The sequence below is a fragment of the Taudactylus pleione genome, unplaced genomic scaffold (genome assembly GCF_031769625.1).
Source record: "Taudactylus pleione unplaced genomic scaffold, aTauple2 ptg000015l, whole genome shotgun sequence".
In the NCBI taxonomy this organism is placed as follows: Eukaryota; Metazoa; Chordata; class Amphibia; order Anura; family Myobatrachidae; genus Taudactylus; species Taudactylus pleione.
This window is the reverse complement of record NW_028284417.1, coordinates 22196045-22214432: the sequence shown is the minus strand read 5'-3', so window position 1 is coordinate 22214432 and position 18388 is coordinate 22196045. Positions and strand designations below refer to the sequence as shown.

General features: G+C 42.4%; 1 protein-coding gene across 1 annotated transcript in view; it reads right to left on the bottom strand.

Annotated features, from left to right (window-relative positions):
• Positions 1–1338: 1338 nt before the first annotated feature.
• AKIRIN2 (akirin 2) overlaps positions 1339–18388 on the bottom strand; it is a 28830-nt gene continuing 11780 nt past the window's right edge. Inside the window, exons 2-5 of the mRNA XM_088471933.1 lie at positions 18124–18264; positions 9740–9883; positions 2829–2900; positions 1339–1997 (exon numbers count right to left, since the gene is read on the bottom strand). Coding sequence (XP_088328059.1) covers positions 1987–1997; positions 2829–2900; positions 9740–9883; positions 18124–18264 — 368 coding nt within the window. The 3' untranslated portion in view covers positions 1339–1986. The remainder of the gene's footprint in view (positions 1998–2828; positions 2901–9739; positions 9884–18123; positions 18265–18388) is intronic.

Below are 18388 nucleotides of genomic sequence, written 5' to 3'. Positions count from 1 at the left end.
ATATTAGCATAGGCAGGTGCGATATCCCATTGCAGTACCTGCGATCTGGATGTAATACACCCCGATACATAAAATTTAATCATTTCAATACTTTGCCTAAAAGTTCACACAAACTCAATTGGTGGACAGTTATAAGGGCCCTGTAGAAGGGCTTCCCTAACAGCCTCAATCCCATTGTCATGTGGTATGGTGGTGTAAAGGGATACTACATCCATAGTAGCCAGTAAGGCATCATGGGGCAGAGATTCAATAAGATTTAGATCATTAAGGAAACTACCCGTATCACGAAGATAACTTGTTGGATTTCACCAAAGGCTGTAAGTAGCAGTCAAGGAAATGCGCTATTGGTTGTAAGATAGATACCCTGGCAGATATTATAGGTTTGCCAGGCGGATCAATCATCGATTTGTGCACCTTCGGAAGGGTGTAGATAACAGGACATACAGGAAAATCCATTTAGAAATTCAGCTGTACTCTTATCGATCCACCCACATTTAAGGGCTGTATGGATGAGATCATCCACTTCTTTTAATACGCGTCATGTTCATGCCGCGATGATCCGTGCAGCGTGTGGCCCCATTCAATCTAGATGGGTTAGATTTGAACTGACTGCATAAGGTAGGATGTCTATATTAAGCTATAATGCAGATGTAATATTGGGGCTTTGAGGAGGTTACTTCCGGTCGCGGATCATGCGGCAGGTATGTTTTATTGATGTAGTTATATATGAACACACAGGTGTTCGTGCAGAGCGTCATTTCTATTATGCGTGGTTGCTGTGCAGGTTGTTGGTCTTGAGAAAAATCCTTGCGAGAACCGAAACATTGACCATTCATGACCGTTTGATGCAAGAATAAAAACGCTGAGTAAACCTTTCACTACTTGAAAAAGCCTGGCGAGTGCGCTCTCTCAATTTATTTATATTGGCTCCTTTTTGGATTAAAAAAGCCTAAGTGTGGCACCCCAGCAAGGATGTGAATATACAAGTGAGTGCTAGATATATCTGATAGATATATCTATACACACACACTTCTTATACAGGCTCAGGTGCACACAGGTCAAAATTAATCCGCTCAGTCTGCTGGTTCATCCTAGTCACGTCACATAAGACGTATTTTCAGAAGAAAAAAAAAAAAAAGTAGATGAAAAAAGATGCCCGGTGCTACCAAAATCTAACGGGACCTAGGGTGCAGAGAGGGGCTTTTTGGTGTGACTGCAGTAAAGGTGTAAGGACACATACATACACACATATACAAAGTGATTCTTTTGGAAGAGAACATAATATACTAGAAAATCGCAGGCAATCCCACAAATAAGGGAAAAAAAACCCCCACAAAATGAAGTTTTGTACATTTTTATTTTCCAACTAAATTCCAGTACTACAAGGCAGTTAAACAATGATAGACGGAAAAAAAAAATTGCATTAAACATTTGTTAAAGACTGAAAGAATAAATAAAAACTACAAAACAAGTAATCATAAATCCGTTTTCACCTTCCCCACAAAAGTCCTTTAAAATACACATGCCCTATTTTTTCACTCAGATCTGTTGAATGTCACTTTAAAATTGTCCCATGGAGTTTCCCACCACATTGACGGTGGTTACTGTTTTGTAGTGCACTGTTAAAACCTCACTGGAAATCTGTCAGAGATGACCAATTTGATTTAATTACACAACTAGTACAGGGCATGTTCTTAAACACCAGCTTTAATCCATTTTAAAACATTAACAAAAGCAGCCAGATTTCAATGATACAGCAAATGAGGCCACTGGTATAGTAATACAGGTAGCATAGATCCACATCCAGGTGGCACTGACACCAGGGAGCACTCCAAAACCAGTTGCTGCATAAGAGTGGTTGCCACTGACAAAAGCTTGAAATAAGCTGTGTTCACAAGGAAGGGGAATATGGCATTGCCACAATTTTTAACTAGGACATCTTGCAGCAATAGGGGGAGAACAGCCAAAAGGAAGGCAAGGAACAATTCATGAGACATCTGCAAAGGAAAAAAATAAAGGTAAATGTTAGTTGAAACATGGAATGAAGCTCAATACAATTTACACCAGTCAATACGCAGGATTAGATTTACAATTAAAAGGGAAATCACTTCAATAGTAGGATTTCAATAGTGACATTTTACCTATGAGACATGTTGAGTGCATGTCATGGTTTTTGACAGAATAGAGCCACTGAATGGAGATCCCAACCAAAACTCCATTAGCCGACTAGTGACTTTTTTTTTTTAAAGTGAGGCCACTATTAGTAAATGGTCATCGATTGCCTATTTAGGAGGAATATGTATCAAAGCTTGATTTGAGTACATATATATATATATATATATATATATATATATATATATATATATATATATATATATAGAGAGAGAGAGAGAGAGAGAGAGAGAGAGAGAGAGAGAGAGAGAGAGAGAGAGAGAGAGAGAGAGAGAGAGAGAGAGAGAGAGAGAGAGAGAGAGAGAGAGAGAGAGAGAGAGAGAGAGAGAGAGAGAGAGAGAGAGAGAGAGAGAATATATAAATTTAAGAGAAAAAGAGAAAGAGAGAGAGAGAAAGATATAGTTATAGATATATATCTCTATCTATCTATCTCCAGTCAGCTCCTAATTTCATCTTGAAGGTTGTGTTTAAGAAATGATAGTTTGGAGCAGATTGTGAAATATATATCACCAACCAATTTCATCTCACATCAAGCTTTGATACATATATCCCTTCATTTCAAAGAGAGAAGAAATCACTTTGGCAGCAATTAATATGGTAAACAAATGCTTTCTGAATATTGTATAAAGGAAGCCATTTTGTATAAATATACTTACAACTAGCAGGCTGTTCTCCATATCGTCGCATTATCTGATCATGCGTGAACTTCACAAAAGCATCATATTGTTCTTAAATGGGAAAAAAAATAAAAATGACTAAATTGACAGAAAATCATGGTCTACACTGATATATTATATAAAATGTGTTGAACAGAGCATCCATCCTGCTGTAGCAGCTTAAGGGGTCAATACAAATAGATTGGAGTTTGTGAAAGTGAACTTGCAGCACTAAACTTGCATACATCACAAAGATGAAAACCCAAAAAATGCACGGTTGATGGCGATGGCAATATGCTGACAGCGTGGCAATGTTGCACGACTTTTCAACAGTGATCTGGGAGAAGTGCATGAAAATGTAAGGCAGTCATCCTGAGCGCCAAACAAGTGACAACTGAGGTAGCAGGACCATAGGGAATGTACTGCAGGTTCTTAATAGGTGTGAAATGTTGGATTTAAATTTTTTTTTTTTTATTAATGGTAGAATAATGATAGCAAGGTCTTTAAATACATTGGCCTTTGTGCCAGAATAGTGTAATGTGAGTTATCATTGTTTTCATACAAGTTGTAAAGTGTTGGAACACACACTTCCCTCCACATCATTAAACCCAATTTTGACCTTTAACGCCACTCCATTTTGACCTTTTATTCTCCATTGATACTATTGAAACCCCTCTAAGTGCATTACTCTTCATTGGGAGGGTTGTACCAGAGGCTCTGGACTTTCTCCTGACATTTACCATAATGTACAGATTTTCCCTACCTTTTCACCTGCTCAGCGTAGCGCACACACAAAAAACAAAATACTAGACCATACAAGTTTGCTGGGAAAACAAATCACAAAATTGGAATTGAATTGAAAATAAAAGCTGCAGTGAAAGTGGCGCAGAGGAACCTATACGTTCCTAATTGAAACCATCCCAATAGGTTACCTAAAATATTGACAGACCTAAATCTTATTTATCTGCACATTTATACAACTTCATAAGAGGAATGGTGCTTACTACCCTTGTTGGAGTTATATAGTGTTGTAGGCTAAACTACAGCCAATGAAATTACTAGTGGTGTACCAAATACATGTTTAAGTGATTTGACTACTGTTTATTCACATTTTGTGTACTAACTGATGCACTTTTAAACATTACAGCTATAGCAAAAGTAAACTGAAAAAAGTTGGAGTGACACATGTAGAGGCTGCTGTTGTGACACGTGAGGGGTCTGGATTGTATTATATGAATCTGTCTTTTTCAGTGTATTTTATGTGGTTGTGGCTATTTCAGTGTATTTGTGGAGTGGTTTTCAGTGTATTTTATGTGGATCTGTTTTTTTTCAATGACAGTCTCGTAGGGTGGGTATAAGAATAAAGGACCGTATCCTGAGTGTGTCTTTTCTCAATTTTCTATGAATCTTCAATTCACAGCTACACCCATAGATTCTTCTATTTTCTCTCGAGTCAATAATCCATATGAAATGTAAACACAGAGCGCCGACATAGCGTAATCCAATAATTATTTAATATGGTAAAATATAAATATAATTCAATAGACAAATATCCAAAAAAAGTGAACCACCAATGAATGGAAGACAAACGTACCAGAAGGTGTGGGTGTAGGCAATCTACACCTAAAACCGCATAGAACATACACTCCCTGGGAACAGGAATCTGGAGTCCCTAGTCAGGATGGGGGTAAAACACCTCTATTCCAACCTTCAGGTTTAGCTGCTTGAAGTCTCAAAAAACTAACACGTTTCAACTTGCACAGAAGTCTTTATCAAGGTATGGTGGTGTATTGGACTGACAGGACATGGCGAACTGCCCACGAAGGACCCACAGACAGGAGTAGAGAGGTTTAAGAGAGGATGGTCCAGGAAGGCCCTCTTGAATGTAAGCCTCAGAAATCGCCATGCGAATCCATCCTGCCAAAGTTTGTTTAGTGGCAGGTCAACCTTTCTTATGGAAACCATAGAGGACAAACAGGGAGTCCGATTTCCTAAATGAACTGGAACGGTCAACATAAATCCTTAGAGCACGTACCACATTCAAAAAGGCTTCATCAGCGGAGAGGTCTGGGGAATTAAAGGCCGGTACTATGATTTCCTCCCTAATGTGAAAACGAGATACCACCTTAGGTAGAAAGCCAGGGCGAGTGCGAAGCAGAAACTTGCACCATCAGTGAAGCAAGGCGAAGACCGTGATCTAAGCCCACCTGAAGGAAAGCCAAAACCCTTCATATCCTAAAGACCTGAGGATCAGAACCTCTAGGACGACACCATTCAAAGAAAGTATGCCACACCCAGTGGTAAATTCTTGCAGAAGTAGGTTCCCTAGCTCTGAGCATGGTGTTAACAACAGAGCTGGAAAACCCCTGGACCTCAAGAGGGCTGTGCCAACAGCCACGCCGTCAAGGACAGATGACCCAGGTCCGGGTGCCAGAAAGTAACCTGAGACAACAGGTCCTGACGTAGAGGCAACAGTATCGGCGTGTCTACTGAGAGACCCAGAAGATCTGAGAACCAGTGCCGTCTGGCCCACGCTGGAGCTATCAGCAGAAGCGTGTCGCCTTCTTGCTTGAATGTGCGAAGGGGGGAAACCAGAGGGAACAGGTACGCAAACCTGAAGGTCCACCTGACCGACAGAGCGCCTACCAGAAGAGGCTCTGTGTCTCTTGTTCCGGACCCGTACACAGGCAGCTTGTTATTGTGTCGGGAGGACAAGAGGTCTATCTCTAGAAGGCTCCGCATATTCACCAGTTATTAAAATACCTCCTGGTGAAGAGACCATTCCCCTGGATGCACATCTTGATGGCTGAGAAAGTCTGCTTACCAGTTGAGGACTCCTGGTATGAACACTGCTGATATGGCAGGAAGATTGGCCTCCGCCCAAGCCAGAATGCGGGACACGTCTGTCAGAGCTCCCCGATCTGACTGTACCCATACGGACCTTCCGTGGAGGACATGTGTTACTTGTTGGAGAGCCTTGGTTACTGCACGAAGTGCAGATTCTGTTGGCGTCCACCTTCTCTGAAAGAAGTGTGGACCAGTCACTGCTTCCCAGCCTCGGAGACTGGCGTCAGTCGTCAGAAAGACCCAGTCCGCAATCCAAAAGGGGCGCCCCCTGTTCAGTTGAGCAGTCTGCAGCCACCAGGCTAGAGACAGACGTACCTCTGGGGAAAGCACAATTGTTTGTGTCCTTATCCGATTGGGCAACCCATTCCATCTGTAGAGGAGCAGCTGCTGCAGAGGTCTGGAGTGGAACTGGGCATATTCCACCATGTCAAACATAGACACCATGGAGCCCTGTAACCTCATTGCTGAGTGCACAGACACTCGTCGGCTGCGAAGGCAACTGCGTATTCTTGCCTGTAATGCAGAGATCTTGTCCTCAGTCACCAAGATCCACTGGTGTTGGGAGTCCAACAGAATTCCGAAATGGAGCATCCTCAGTGAGGCTTTCAGTTTATCAGCCAGCCGTGATTCTGCAGCACAGATATTGTTAGTTACAGATGGAGCTGAAGGATTACCGGAGACCCTGCTCACAGGAGATATTCCAGATAAAACAGGTGGACCTCCTGCATCCACAGGTGGGCTGCCATGGCTTTGGTAAATACTCGAAGTGCAGTGGCCAGACCAAAGAGCACCTGAAACTGGAAATGGCGGCTTAGCACCGCAAACCTGAGGAATTGCTGTTGCGCCAAGATAATAGGGATATGCAGGTAGGCATTCTGAATGTCCAAAGACACCATGAAATCCCCAGGTTCCATTGCCAATATAATGGAACGGAGTGTCTCCATCCTGAACCGAGGAACCCTCAAAGACTTTTTTAGGGACCCGAGGTTGGGCCGGTAAAACCCATTTGTTTCTGTACCAGAAAGAAATTAGAGTAATATCCCGTTCCCTGCTGGGATAACGAAACATGATGGAAGGCCTGTAGTGAAAAACCGGCTTGGAGGCCTTCGCAGAAAGAAGAGGGCGTACCCCAGAGAGACCACTTCTCTGACCCAAGTGTCCATGGTAGTCAGATACCAGCACTGGGCAAACTGAAGAAGCCAGCCTCCCAGTTTGGGGTCCCCCAAGGGAAGGCCCGTCCAGTCAGGCTGAAGGCTTATCGTCTGAATTAAGCTGCATACACACGTAAAGATTGTATGTCCAACCATCCAACTAGTTGATTGGATGGAACGAAAATCTGGTAAGGTATGAAAGCAAATGACAATCAGCAATTTGCTCCCAAACGCCAGGAAAATGGAGAAAAACTGTTTCAACAAATTGTTTAGCTCAAACATTTAAACTTTCTAACGATCATTTTCATCTGTTTTCTGGCATTTAGGAGCAAATTGCTGATCATTTACTCCCATACGTTACCAGATTTTCATTCCAACCAATCAACTAGTTGGATGGTTGGACAGAAAATCTTTACGTGTGTATGCAGCCTGCTTCTTTGGCTTGGCAGATTTCCTGGTTGCTGACTGCCTAGAAAAGGACTGCCCTTTGGACCTACCCTGGGCCCTATAGGGCCGAAAGGATGAAGCACCAGACCCTGATGGGACCGTAGCCGATGGCACACGCAGACTTAGCTGCTGCCAGAGTAGCCACAATTTTGTCCAAATTAGGGCCAAATAGGACCTGTCCATTAAAGGGCAAGCATTTCAAACACTTTTTGGAATCTGCATCAGCTTTCCAAGAGCTCAACCATAGGGTGCAGCAAGCTGCCAAGGCTGCCGTGGAGATTCTGGAAGCGAGGAGACCTATGTCTATGGCTGCCTCATTAATATACGTGGCTGAGATTCTGAGATTGCCCACCAACTCCGCCTGAACAGACAAGTCATAGTCCAGAGACAATTACAAGCTATGAGCCCGGCGCTCCATGGCTCTGGCCACACAGTAGACACTACAGGCCGCAAAGATGATGACTCCCCCTGTAACACATCCGTTAGGTGCTGTACCGTATTGGACAGTGAACCCACACACGCAGGCTGCTGCGAGACCTGAGTGGACGAGCCAGCTGCCTGTGGAACCCCTGTATGGGTGAGGACCCAACAGACTGCCGTGATAAACCTATTTGGGGCAACGCAGGGGGTGTGGCCAGCTGACCCAAGCAAAACAAGGCCAGGGTGTTCCTGCGCAGACACAGAAATTGGGTCTGATATCAGAAAACATGCCCTGCATAAACCCCCAGTGTTACATAACCCTCTGCTATTAGTACATTACATGTGGTACACCTTAGCAGTAGGGGAAATTCACGTTCACTCTCAGACATGATGAGTGTAACGGAGTGTATGCGATTCCCCTCACAAAAATACTTTTAAAGTGAGGCAGTGACTACCCTGCAGCACCGCACCGCAAGGGCTTTAGCAGAGGAAGAACAGGGATAGTAAAATGGCTGACAGTCAGAAGTGAAAGTACAGGCAAACAGCGCTAGCAGTAAGTCACACACAATGCAGAAATAAATTCCTGCACTACCAGCGCTGAGATCAACTACACAGACCAGAGCCTGGTAGGAAACAACACTGAATACACTGACCTTAGCTTGAAGGAGAGGTATGCGGAGGACCCGGACAACACAGCCACCAGCTTCAGCGTCCAGCAGCGCTTGCACATTAGAATAAAATGGCCACCAAGGAACAGAGAAGAGGAACACTGAACACAGTCCACCAGACCGCTGTGGAGAGGCACTGTGCAGCGGGGGAGGCGCCGGCTGTAAACAGAGAAGTCACGCTCCACTGGCATGCATTTAACCCCAGGGACGCCAAACGTTTACCGCTCAGCCGCTGCCTGCTGTCCCTGGGGCTTATGGAAGCGCAGGTTAATACCTGGCTCCACTCGCAAGCCAGTCTCCAGGGAGCCCCCTGCCTGGGGACAGAGGACTTTGTTCACTGGCGGGTACCCTCCGCGGGACCCGCCACTTACCTTGTCCCCTTGGATCCGGCCACAGTCCGGGGTCACCGATAGCCGTGACCCCAGACCTCCACCAGCATCCCCGCATCGGTACCGGCGTTCTGGTACCGTCGGGGTGAAGGAGCGACAGCATGGACGTCTGTACAGACTGTCCATGCTGTACTGCTCTAGATGTGCAGTCACAGCGGCCTTGAAAAGATCTTCAGGGGGCCCTTACAGCCCCCCTCTGCTACAGGTGCTCAAACTTCTGGCCGGGCACCGACGAAAACTGATGGCCTTGGCTAGGGAGCGGGGCATAGGAGAGTGACCCCAGTGCATCCTGGGAGGCTGTAAGTTTTAACTCTGTGGTGCACGATGCTGCCGCCATCGCCTATACCCCAAGGTATCCTGTGGATACCCTATGGACCCTTAAGTAGAAATATCTGCAGTAAGCATACAAGGAGACTAGCCTTGACTATATTAATCTTGGCTTTTATTTTCAGGACAATGTTCAGTACTAATTAGAGTTGATATGACCATCTTCTTTGCCTGGTTCTCTCCATGAAGCTGTAGTAGAGCCCTGAGATCAGCAGGACAGGATCTCTCCAGCCTCATTTTTGACATACTGGATTTGTGTGTCAATTATACCAAAGTGGCCAGGAGTCGTGTGTAATCCACAATTAACTTCTACTAAAAATTACTGTGTGTTAACAAGTAAGGAATGTTTATGCTAAAAACAAAATCAGTAATTAAAGAAAACATAGGCTTTCCAAGAGGACCATAGGGACCTAGTCTAACCTCCATATCAAAGCATTTTTAAGTTTCAAGCCATAGGTAAAGAACCAACCGACTAGCATTTGCTAATCATTTAAGTGTTCATATATTTCATGTACACGAATAATCAAGATAAATTATACATAGATCCCACCTACACATGCAGGCAGTGATAAACTGATTGTATAATACAGTTATGTAAGAGTTTCCTCTTGGCCCCATAATACCTTGCACCGGAAATATAAAAAAGGCATTAGACCACGTACCTGCCAATTTTGTGGTCAAAATTTCTTCATATTCTTCACGAACTTTATCTTCTCGCTCTTTTAGAAGACGTTCACATATCATTCCGACTTGTCTCAGAGTAAACAGTGGCTGTTCCTTCCGCAATGGAGATGTTGATGATGTACCTTTGATAGAGATCGGGATTAGCTTTAATTAAAGTGCTGAAAGCTTTACATTAAGTGCCACAATACATGCAAATTATCCACTGAAATTTGATTGGATAACAAATAATTTGCAGAAAGTTGCTTTCGGAACAAAAATAAAAATTTTTTACTTGAAAACGCTCAGTGATTAGCACAGAAATACTAATGTCAACTGTTTCATTACTAAAAACAGACTGTCATAACATTGCCCCTTTTGCAAAGAAACCTTGGCACAATTCGTTTTATTCCAAGGACAATTACTTGAACAGTGCTGAAAAGCACCATTGGAAGGATATGAAAGGAATTCAGAGCCAATATTTAAACTTCGTAATAAAGCAAGAATATATAGCACTTGTAAAGCAGACAATCAAAAGGCCTGTGACCATCAGACAGTTAAATACTTCCTTTATGTTTTTTGTACCTTGTATTGTTTTAGGGAGGAATCCAATTGTTTTCTATTCGGCATGACTTTCAGCCTTCTGCGGTGGCAAGTAAAAATCTTCAAAAAGTCAACTGTTTGGGCAGTGACTAGAAGTTTGCACAGGTTTAGCCGCTTTACGCAGCTAAACCTGGCGCAATTGGGGCACGACTGCATGTGCTAAATTGAATAGCTCTGGGAGCTCCCTCCCGGCGCTATTCAATTCCCGCTGAATTGAACTGCCCCCTTGGTGGCATCATACAAGTATTAAAAAAAAAATCAGATTAACAGTCGCTCCGGCTTGTGAAACCTTTATGGTGGGAGAGGCAATCTGAAATCTCACCTACACTTTGCCAGGAAACATGTGGGGGAGACAGAGAAACAAATTAATTTCTGTGCAATGTGCAAATGCACACTTTACAATAGGCTGTTGTAATGTGTGCATCTGCACATTGCACAGAAATTAGACCATCATTTTCTTGCGTACCACTATGGGGTAAGGCAAAAAAAAAAAGTTTCCAATGTTGGTGGTCGCTGTTCCAGAACACACATTGCAGAGACGAATTGTCCTCATATATGCATTATAATGTCTGAGAATACGAAGGTTTTAGCCTCACTAAGTAATATCACAAGAACTCTATGAACAAAGTGCTACGGGGATGCTTCAATCTCCTCTGAATGGAAAACTAGTCAAGGAAGGGGGCAATTTCAAGCTCATGTCCAGACCTCAATACAACTAAGAAACTGTACAATTATATAAAAATTATATACATGGTCGAGCAAAAGTGCAAATACTGGGTAAAAGTTGCAGTGTCCAAAATGTACACGTAAACTGAAAACATGACAAAAAGTTGAAAGAGTGGTCCTCCAATTGACATGTGATCTGTCTTTCCGCTCCCACCCACCTCCATCATTTCGAGCTTATTAGCTTAACTGAAACATTACATTGGTCCAAGTCACAAATATCCATTACATTTAATAAAACTGCATGTTTAGCTGGTATAATATTCATTCATTTTGACAGCACCATGTACCAAACATAGGGGGGGGAATTCAATGCACATTGAATAGCGCCGGGAGGGAGCTCCCGGAGCGATTCAATTCAGCGCGCTGTTATGTCGGAGAATGCCGGTTCTCACAACTTAACATGGGTGTTTAGGCGCGAGAACAGGCATTCTCTGACTAAAGTGCGCCAGGCACTTGTCGGATTTTTCCTCACATCCCCAGGGTGGTGCGAGAAGAAATCCTTAGCCTGCTCAAACAGCACGTTGAATTGAATAGCTTTGGGAGCTCCCTCCTGCAGCTATTCAACATTGCATTGAATTCCTCCCATACATACATCTATACATACACAAAAATTTTTGATATTGATGCTGTTAAAATCATTTTTGTCATTTGTTCCAAATTTACTGGTACTAGTTATAAAATAGTCACATGCTGTAACCAACACCACTATTCCCAGTTGGACTAAACTTTTTGAAAATCTTAAAATGATAAATAATGACATGTTATAATTTACTCTAGCTGTACTTTTAGCCACTTCAATGATCATTAAATGACTTGTGCGGTGTGTGGATAGTGAGGGATGTTTTACCCATTCTCAAGTACCAACTAATAGGTCAAGTTTTTTTGATTTTAAAAATGCACAGGCGAGAAACTATTTTGATGGGTCAACAATTACCAGTTTCGCAACACAAAAATTCGGGAACAATGACCTGTTGTAGTTACTAGAGGCCTGGAAATCCCTGCCATAACCATATTCCTAGCATGTAGTGCTCTATTCATAAAAAAATATAGTAATGTGTAAACTTTTACATTTCTTGTCATTGTGGTGAAAACCTGATTTTTTCTTTTTATGCCATTCAGAAAGACTAGGCGAGCTCATTGAGGACAGAAACCTCACGTGGAGAAGAAGGGCCAGCAATCTGAAATGGTCAGCCAATCCCCAGCAAACTTTTCACAATTATTAAACAGCAATGCACAGGTCTGTAGCTGTGACTCCATTTTCAATCCAATAATTTTTTTTTCCCCCAAAGAACATAAAAATAATAACCAATAAAAATGAACAATACAATATTACTGTTTGTGTTGTCTATTTCATAAAGTATATCCAATCAAAGAAAATACATTTATATCTGTACTGAAAATTATTGTAAGTGTAAGCATTTGGGTATACAATACATCTTGCAGCATAACATCTAAACACAAATATGACATTTAGTACACAATGGGCACGAATCTATTCTATGCGATGTGAATAGCGCCGGGAGTGAGCTCCCGGAGCTATTCAATACACCCCGCTGCCAAGTCAGACAAGGATTTCTTCTCGCATCCCCCCGGGGATGAGAGCAGAAATCCGACAAAAGTCCCGGCGCAAGGCTGTTTTCTGCCTTTAGCGCCGGGAAAACAGCATCGCGCCGGGAAGTTAGGTCGGGGAATGCCCATTATCGTGCCTTAAACAGGGTGTTTAGTCGCGAGAACGGGCATTCTCCGACTAAACACTGCGCACAATTGAATAGCTCCAGGAGCTATTTCCCGGCGCTATTCACATAGCATAGAATCGTGCCAAATCATATCACTCAATATACATGGGGTATTAGCTACGCCTCTCATCTCCTTTGGGTACACGCAACCCACTAGTTCCCGATCTTCCTCCCCTCTGCACATGTGGTGAGTAACCACCTACCCCAGATTAAATTTTTTCTCAACCTTCCTGGCTAAATAAACACATTTTTCATGTGCCATGGTCTAATTTACCATAGCTATCCACACCCCTACTGTTGGACAGTCAGAGGCCAGCCACGTTCTGGCTATGCAGACACTTAACATTGTGTGAAGTATTTATCTAGAATATCTTCCTCAATTACAGATAAAGTACACACTATAGGATTTAGCACATCCCTGGGAACACCCGTGGATACAAGTATGCAAATTACCTCTTCCCACAATGAACTGATAACAGGACATGCCCATAGTAAATGCCAAAAATCCCCAGTAATCATATTACACTTAGGGCATTTTGAATTAGATCTGCCTCCGAATTTGAATAAACGTTCTGGTGTTAAATATATTCTGTTTAATAAAAACAAAATGAATTTGTTAAAACCTAATGGTTGTAGTAGACACTCTTGGTCTATCTAAAAACACTTCCATTTATAATCAGACAGTATTCCCAGGTCAATTTCCCACTTTTGCCTAATAAATGGTATATCTGACATGGTGCGCTTGTATTATAGCTGCATATGTAACAGATACAATCCAGCAGATCTAGGCACTTAGTAACAGATGCTTAACAAGGGAGTCTCGAAGCTCCGGGGTGGACATCTGCAAATTGTGCATTTACAGCATGTCTGAGCTGGAGGTATCTATAAAAATATTGGTTTGATATACTAAACTCATGTTGCAGCTGTTGAAAGGTCTTAAATACCCCAGACACACAGTTGTCCTAAGGACTTCACCCCCCATTTTCCCCATACTTTATCAACCTGAAGCATGGCAAGCTCCTCCAGCATTATATAAGGGGGTGTCAGGATCCCATCCTTGTCCCTGAAAAATCTGTAAAACCTGCCTCCAAACCAGGACTGCTTGTCGAACTATTGGAGCTCTAATCCCCCCTCCAGGGGGGATTCCTGCTCCACTAGCAAGGAAGGTAATACATTTATGTCCAAATCTTGCAGCCATTCCCACAAATGTGCCAATTGTGATTCATAATAATAAAACCTGAAGTGAGGTAACGCAAGTCCCCCAGTGCCACATGCTCTGCGATTATCCCAAATCAAAGATGAGAGCAGGCCATCTATTTGCCTGAATACACTTTGAGGGATATAAATTAGGAGAATGCTGTATTGCATAAAAGGATTTTAGGTCCCAGAACCATTTTAATTAAATTCACCTGTCCAGTAAGTGTCCACGGTAATTTGCCCCATGTTATCAACCGGGCTCTTAAATATTCTATTTGTGGCTTAATATTTAATAACACATAGCTTTGAGGATCATTGGTTATCCATACACCTAAATATTAAATAATGTAACACATTTCAAACGGGAGAGATACCAGCGGAGCATCGGGGCAAGCTCCTCTAATGGGGAGTATACAAGATTCTTCCCAATTTATCAACAATCCCGAGTATTTACCAAACGAATTAATGATTTCAAGAGCACTGGGCATGGAGGTGCCATAGTCAGAGACAAAAAGCAGGATATCAGCTTATAATGCTATCTCATCTATTTTGGATCCTAGTTGTAGACCACGAACATCAGGACTAGCCCTTATTAAACAAGCCAAAGGCTCAATGACAAGGGACAGCCCTGTTGCGTACCCCTCAAAAAGGGGGAATGAGGAGGAAACAAACCCATTTACTGATACCCTAGCCACAGGTGCAGAGTATAGCAATTTAACCCACTTAATAAATCCAGAGCCTATCCCAAAATTATACATGTTCTCCCACAAAAATAACCACTCCACGGAGTCAAACGCCTTAGCGGCATCTAATGAAAACTATTTTAGAAGAGGGATCTTCATGCTCGACCTGTAATCGCGTGAAAAGACGGAGGTTGATTGATGTTGATTTGCCTGGCATAAATCCAGTCTGATCCTGGATGAATCAGCTGAGCAATCACTTGATTTAATCTAATAGCCAAAACCTTAGCAAGAATTTTAATGTCCGTCGGAGGAAGTGATATGGGTCGGTAGGATTCCGTCTGTTTGGGATCTTTACCTGGCTTTGGTAGAACTATTAAAGCTTCGGACGTGGAGTGAGGGAGAGAGACACACTCATAATTGATTAAATAGCTCAAGTAGGTGGGGAATGTAGAATTGATTATGGTTTTTATACAGCTCTAGAAGGATCCCATCCAACCCGGGGACCTTGCCACTTGGAAAAGATCTTATAGCAATGTCAATTTGCTCCACAGTCAACAGGGAATCCAATAAATCCTTTGCCTCAGAAGACAACTTGGGGAGAGCTATAGCCATAAAATATTGGCACATTTCCTCAACATTATGTCAGACAGGAACCATAGCGTCTCTGATAATATTTAACAAACACTTGTGCGATATCCAGAGTTTGATCATAGACTACATCGCCCGAACCTGCAATCTACTACAGTGATCGATGGGCGTTCTAATCTTACCAAATTGGCCAGATAACTGCCAGGTCTATCGCCTGTAGCATAGAGTGTGAATTAAATAACAGTTTATACTTGGCCTTATCTTTTAAGCAATCGTCCCATGCCATCTGGGCCTCCAACCAAGCATTCCAACCCATCATTAAGATAAGTAAGCTCTAATGATTGACAGGAAGTCTCCAACTCTAACTCCTGTTTTTTATAAAAAGACTAACTCTGCAACTCGCCTAATCAAAGTCCCCCTAAGAAAGGTCTTAAAAGCATCCCATAACACCGGAACTGGGGCTGAATCGCGATTAAGTTCAAAATATTCTTTCCACACCTCCTCCAGTTCAGAGCCTCCACCCATATGGGTCAACCAGAATGGATTCATTTTCCAGAATGATTGACCATGCTGACAACCCAAATTTATACTAATGACTAATGGGGAGTGATCCAAAATTCCTGTGGAATGAATAGAGATAAACATGGAAGGAAAGCAATGAACACAGTGACAGGGTAACTAATGGGGGCGCATACATCTAGCCTAGGGGTAAGCAATAAGCGACCCTCCAGTTGCTGCTGGACTACAGAACCCTGCATGCCGACAGTTTTAGCATGCCCCGAGAGCAAAACAGTGGCAATGCATGCTGGAATGTGTAAGTCCACAACAGCTGGAGGGCCGTTTATTGCCCACCCTTATCTAGCCTGTCTCAGGGCAATGCAAAACATATTGGACAGCCTCGATTCCCCAATAGACCCGAAAATGGTTGGAATCGTTAAGTATTGGTTTTTAAAAATTGTTGATTGCTGAACAGATCACCAATAACCGCCGATCAGCGTTTTGAATCACCAATTGGATTCAGCAGAATGGGCATTAAGCCATAAATGTATGGTCCGCATAAAGAGAGGAAGCAGGAAGATATAACACTTCACTGCTCTTCCCGTCTTAAGGCCGTATTCAATTAGAGGCGAAAAGCCGTGATTGACGAAAAACATTCACCGAGTAGATGTTTTTGCCACATTCCCGCATATCGCCTTATTCAATTCCAGCACGTTTTCGCATGTGCGAGAACTCCATAAGCAAAAACAGGCAAAAAAGTTTCTTCACCCAAAAGCCAGGAGAAAAGATGTGCAAAATCCCTATTTTTGCCTAATAATGTGGTGACTTGGTTCAGAACCCTTTGGACAGCCCTCCTAATGGCTAATTAGGCAAAAACAAAATTATCTAAATTCACCCTAAAAAAAAAAAAAAAAAGTCAATTTTGGGGCAAAAAGGAAAGTGTTTGAAAATGGGTATAAAGTACTGGGTCTGGTAATTTGGGGTGCTGTATGGATGGGACAGGTCCTTTAGAATTGCAGTTTGCTTCAGCAGGTTAATTTTTTAAAACATTTTTATAATGCACTTTTAGACAAACATATACTAGTACCCATTTAAATGAACCCTCAATTTAACTACAATTATTTTTCACAAAAGATATTGCTTTTTATCATTTATTCACACTTATGCAAATAACAGCCCTTTGACTCAATTTAAAATACTATTAGGTCTATTAATACACTTCTATATTGATTTACAGGGTCAGTTAGGCTTTTTATGGGGTACAGACTGATTTCCACATAATAAACGGTTCTTTTTGCTAATTTTGCCATTCCCACCTATGCATTTTCGCCTGTTTTGGAGTTGAATAGGGCAAAAAGCGCAAACGCGCATTGCAAAAGTATGAGAAATCATCACACCTAAACAAGCGAAGGAGGCAAAGAAGTTGCAGTGGCGAATGCATTTACCGGCCGCGACTTTTCGCCTCTAATTGAATTCAGCCCTTAGTCTTATGACATTTTTCCATGGTAACCTATTCTGTGAATACATGAAAGCAGTTAAAAGTTCTGTTTTCACAGGCAAATGATAAAGGGCTTTTCACCACTTTATGAATAGAGCTGTAGTTTCTATGAAATTACTTCTAAAAGAATGTTCTGTGCTGCTGTAACCTGGATTTGTAGATCTGCTATGCAGGGTCTGTTTATGATAAATTGTGACTATTATTTTTCATTCAGTAACATAATAAATGTGACAATTAAATGGCCATGGTGAATGCTATAAATCAGGAATGGGGACCCTCAGGCCCGGGGGCCATAGAAGGCCCGCGATATCATTTGGTCTGGCAGTTTTCTGCTAACCTATAATCTGGCTATCAGGGAGCCTAGAATGGCACCCTGCAGCCAGAATATATGCAGCAGTGCCGCTACGAGTGTCCTTACGATGCTTCCGACAGTCACACCACTGCCCTTAAAACTCCCCGAAGCATCCTTATTGTTGTACTCACCGGCGATTGTGCCCCTGCGTGTTGCCACACAGAGGGGGCTTGGCCTGCTACAGATAGAAAGATAGAAAGAGATATATATATATATATATACATACATACACACACTCCCCCCCCCCCCCCCCCCTATATACCAAAACTTGTCCACGGCAGAAAAAAAGGTTCCCCACACCTGCTATAAATGAACACTTTTTGTACAAGTTAAATATTTTTGCAAGTGACAGAACAGCAGACTAGCAGTGACTGACAAAACACAAATAAGCAGTTTTTAGCCCAATTCATCTTCAGCACAGGGGTTGTGTAGCAAAGATAGCAATCTCACGTGCGTCTAGCTGTCACCAGTAACAAACAAAAAGGCATTTGACAAATTCACTCACCAGGTAGAGTCGGCCCAGCAGGCAGAAAACTGTGTGGCTGGCCCTCACCGGAGCAGGGTTCTGTCTGCTGAAAACTGCTTTCTAAATGCCTTCTCTTTTGCATGCGTTTATATTCTTGTTTTATGTTGTGAAGTATTTGTTCTGTAAAGAAAAATTAAGCCAATAAAAAAAAAAAAAAAAAACCTCATACATTTACTCATGTTGCTAACATTAAAAAAGTGCATTTTTATTTAATTTTTTTTTTAAACTTTGCCAAGATATTTAT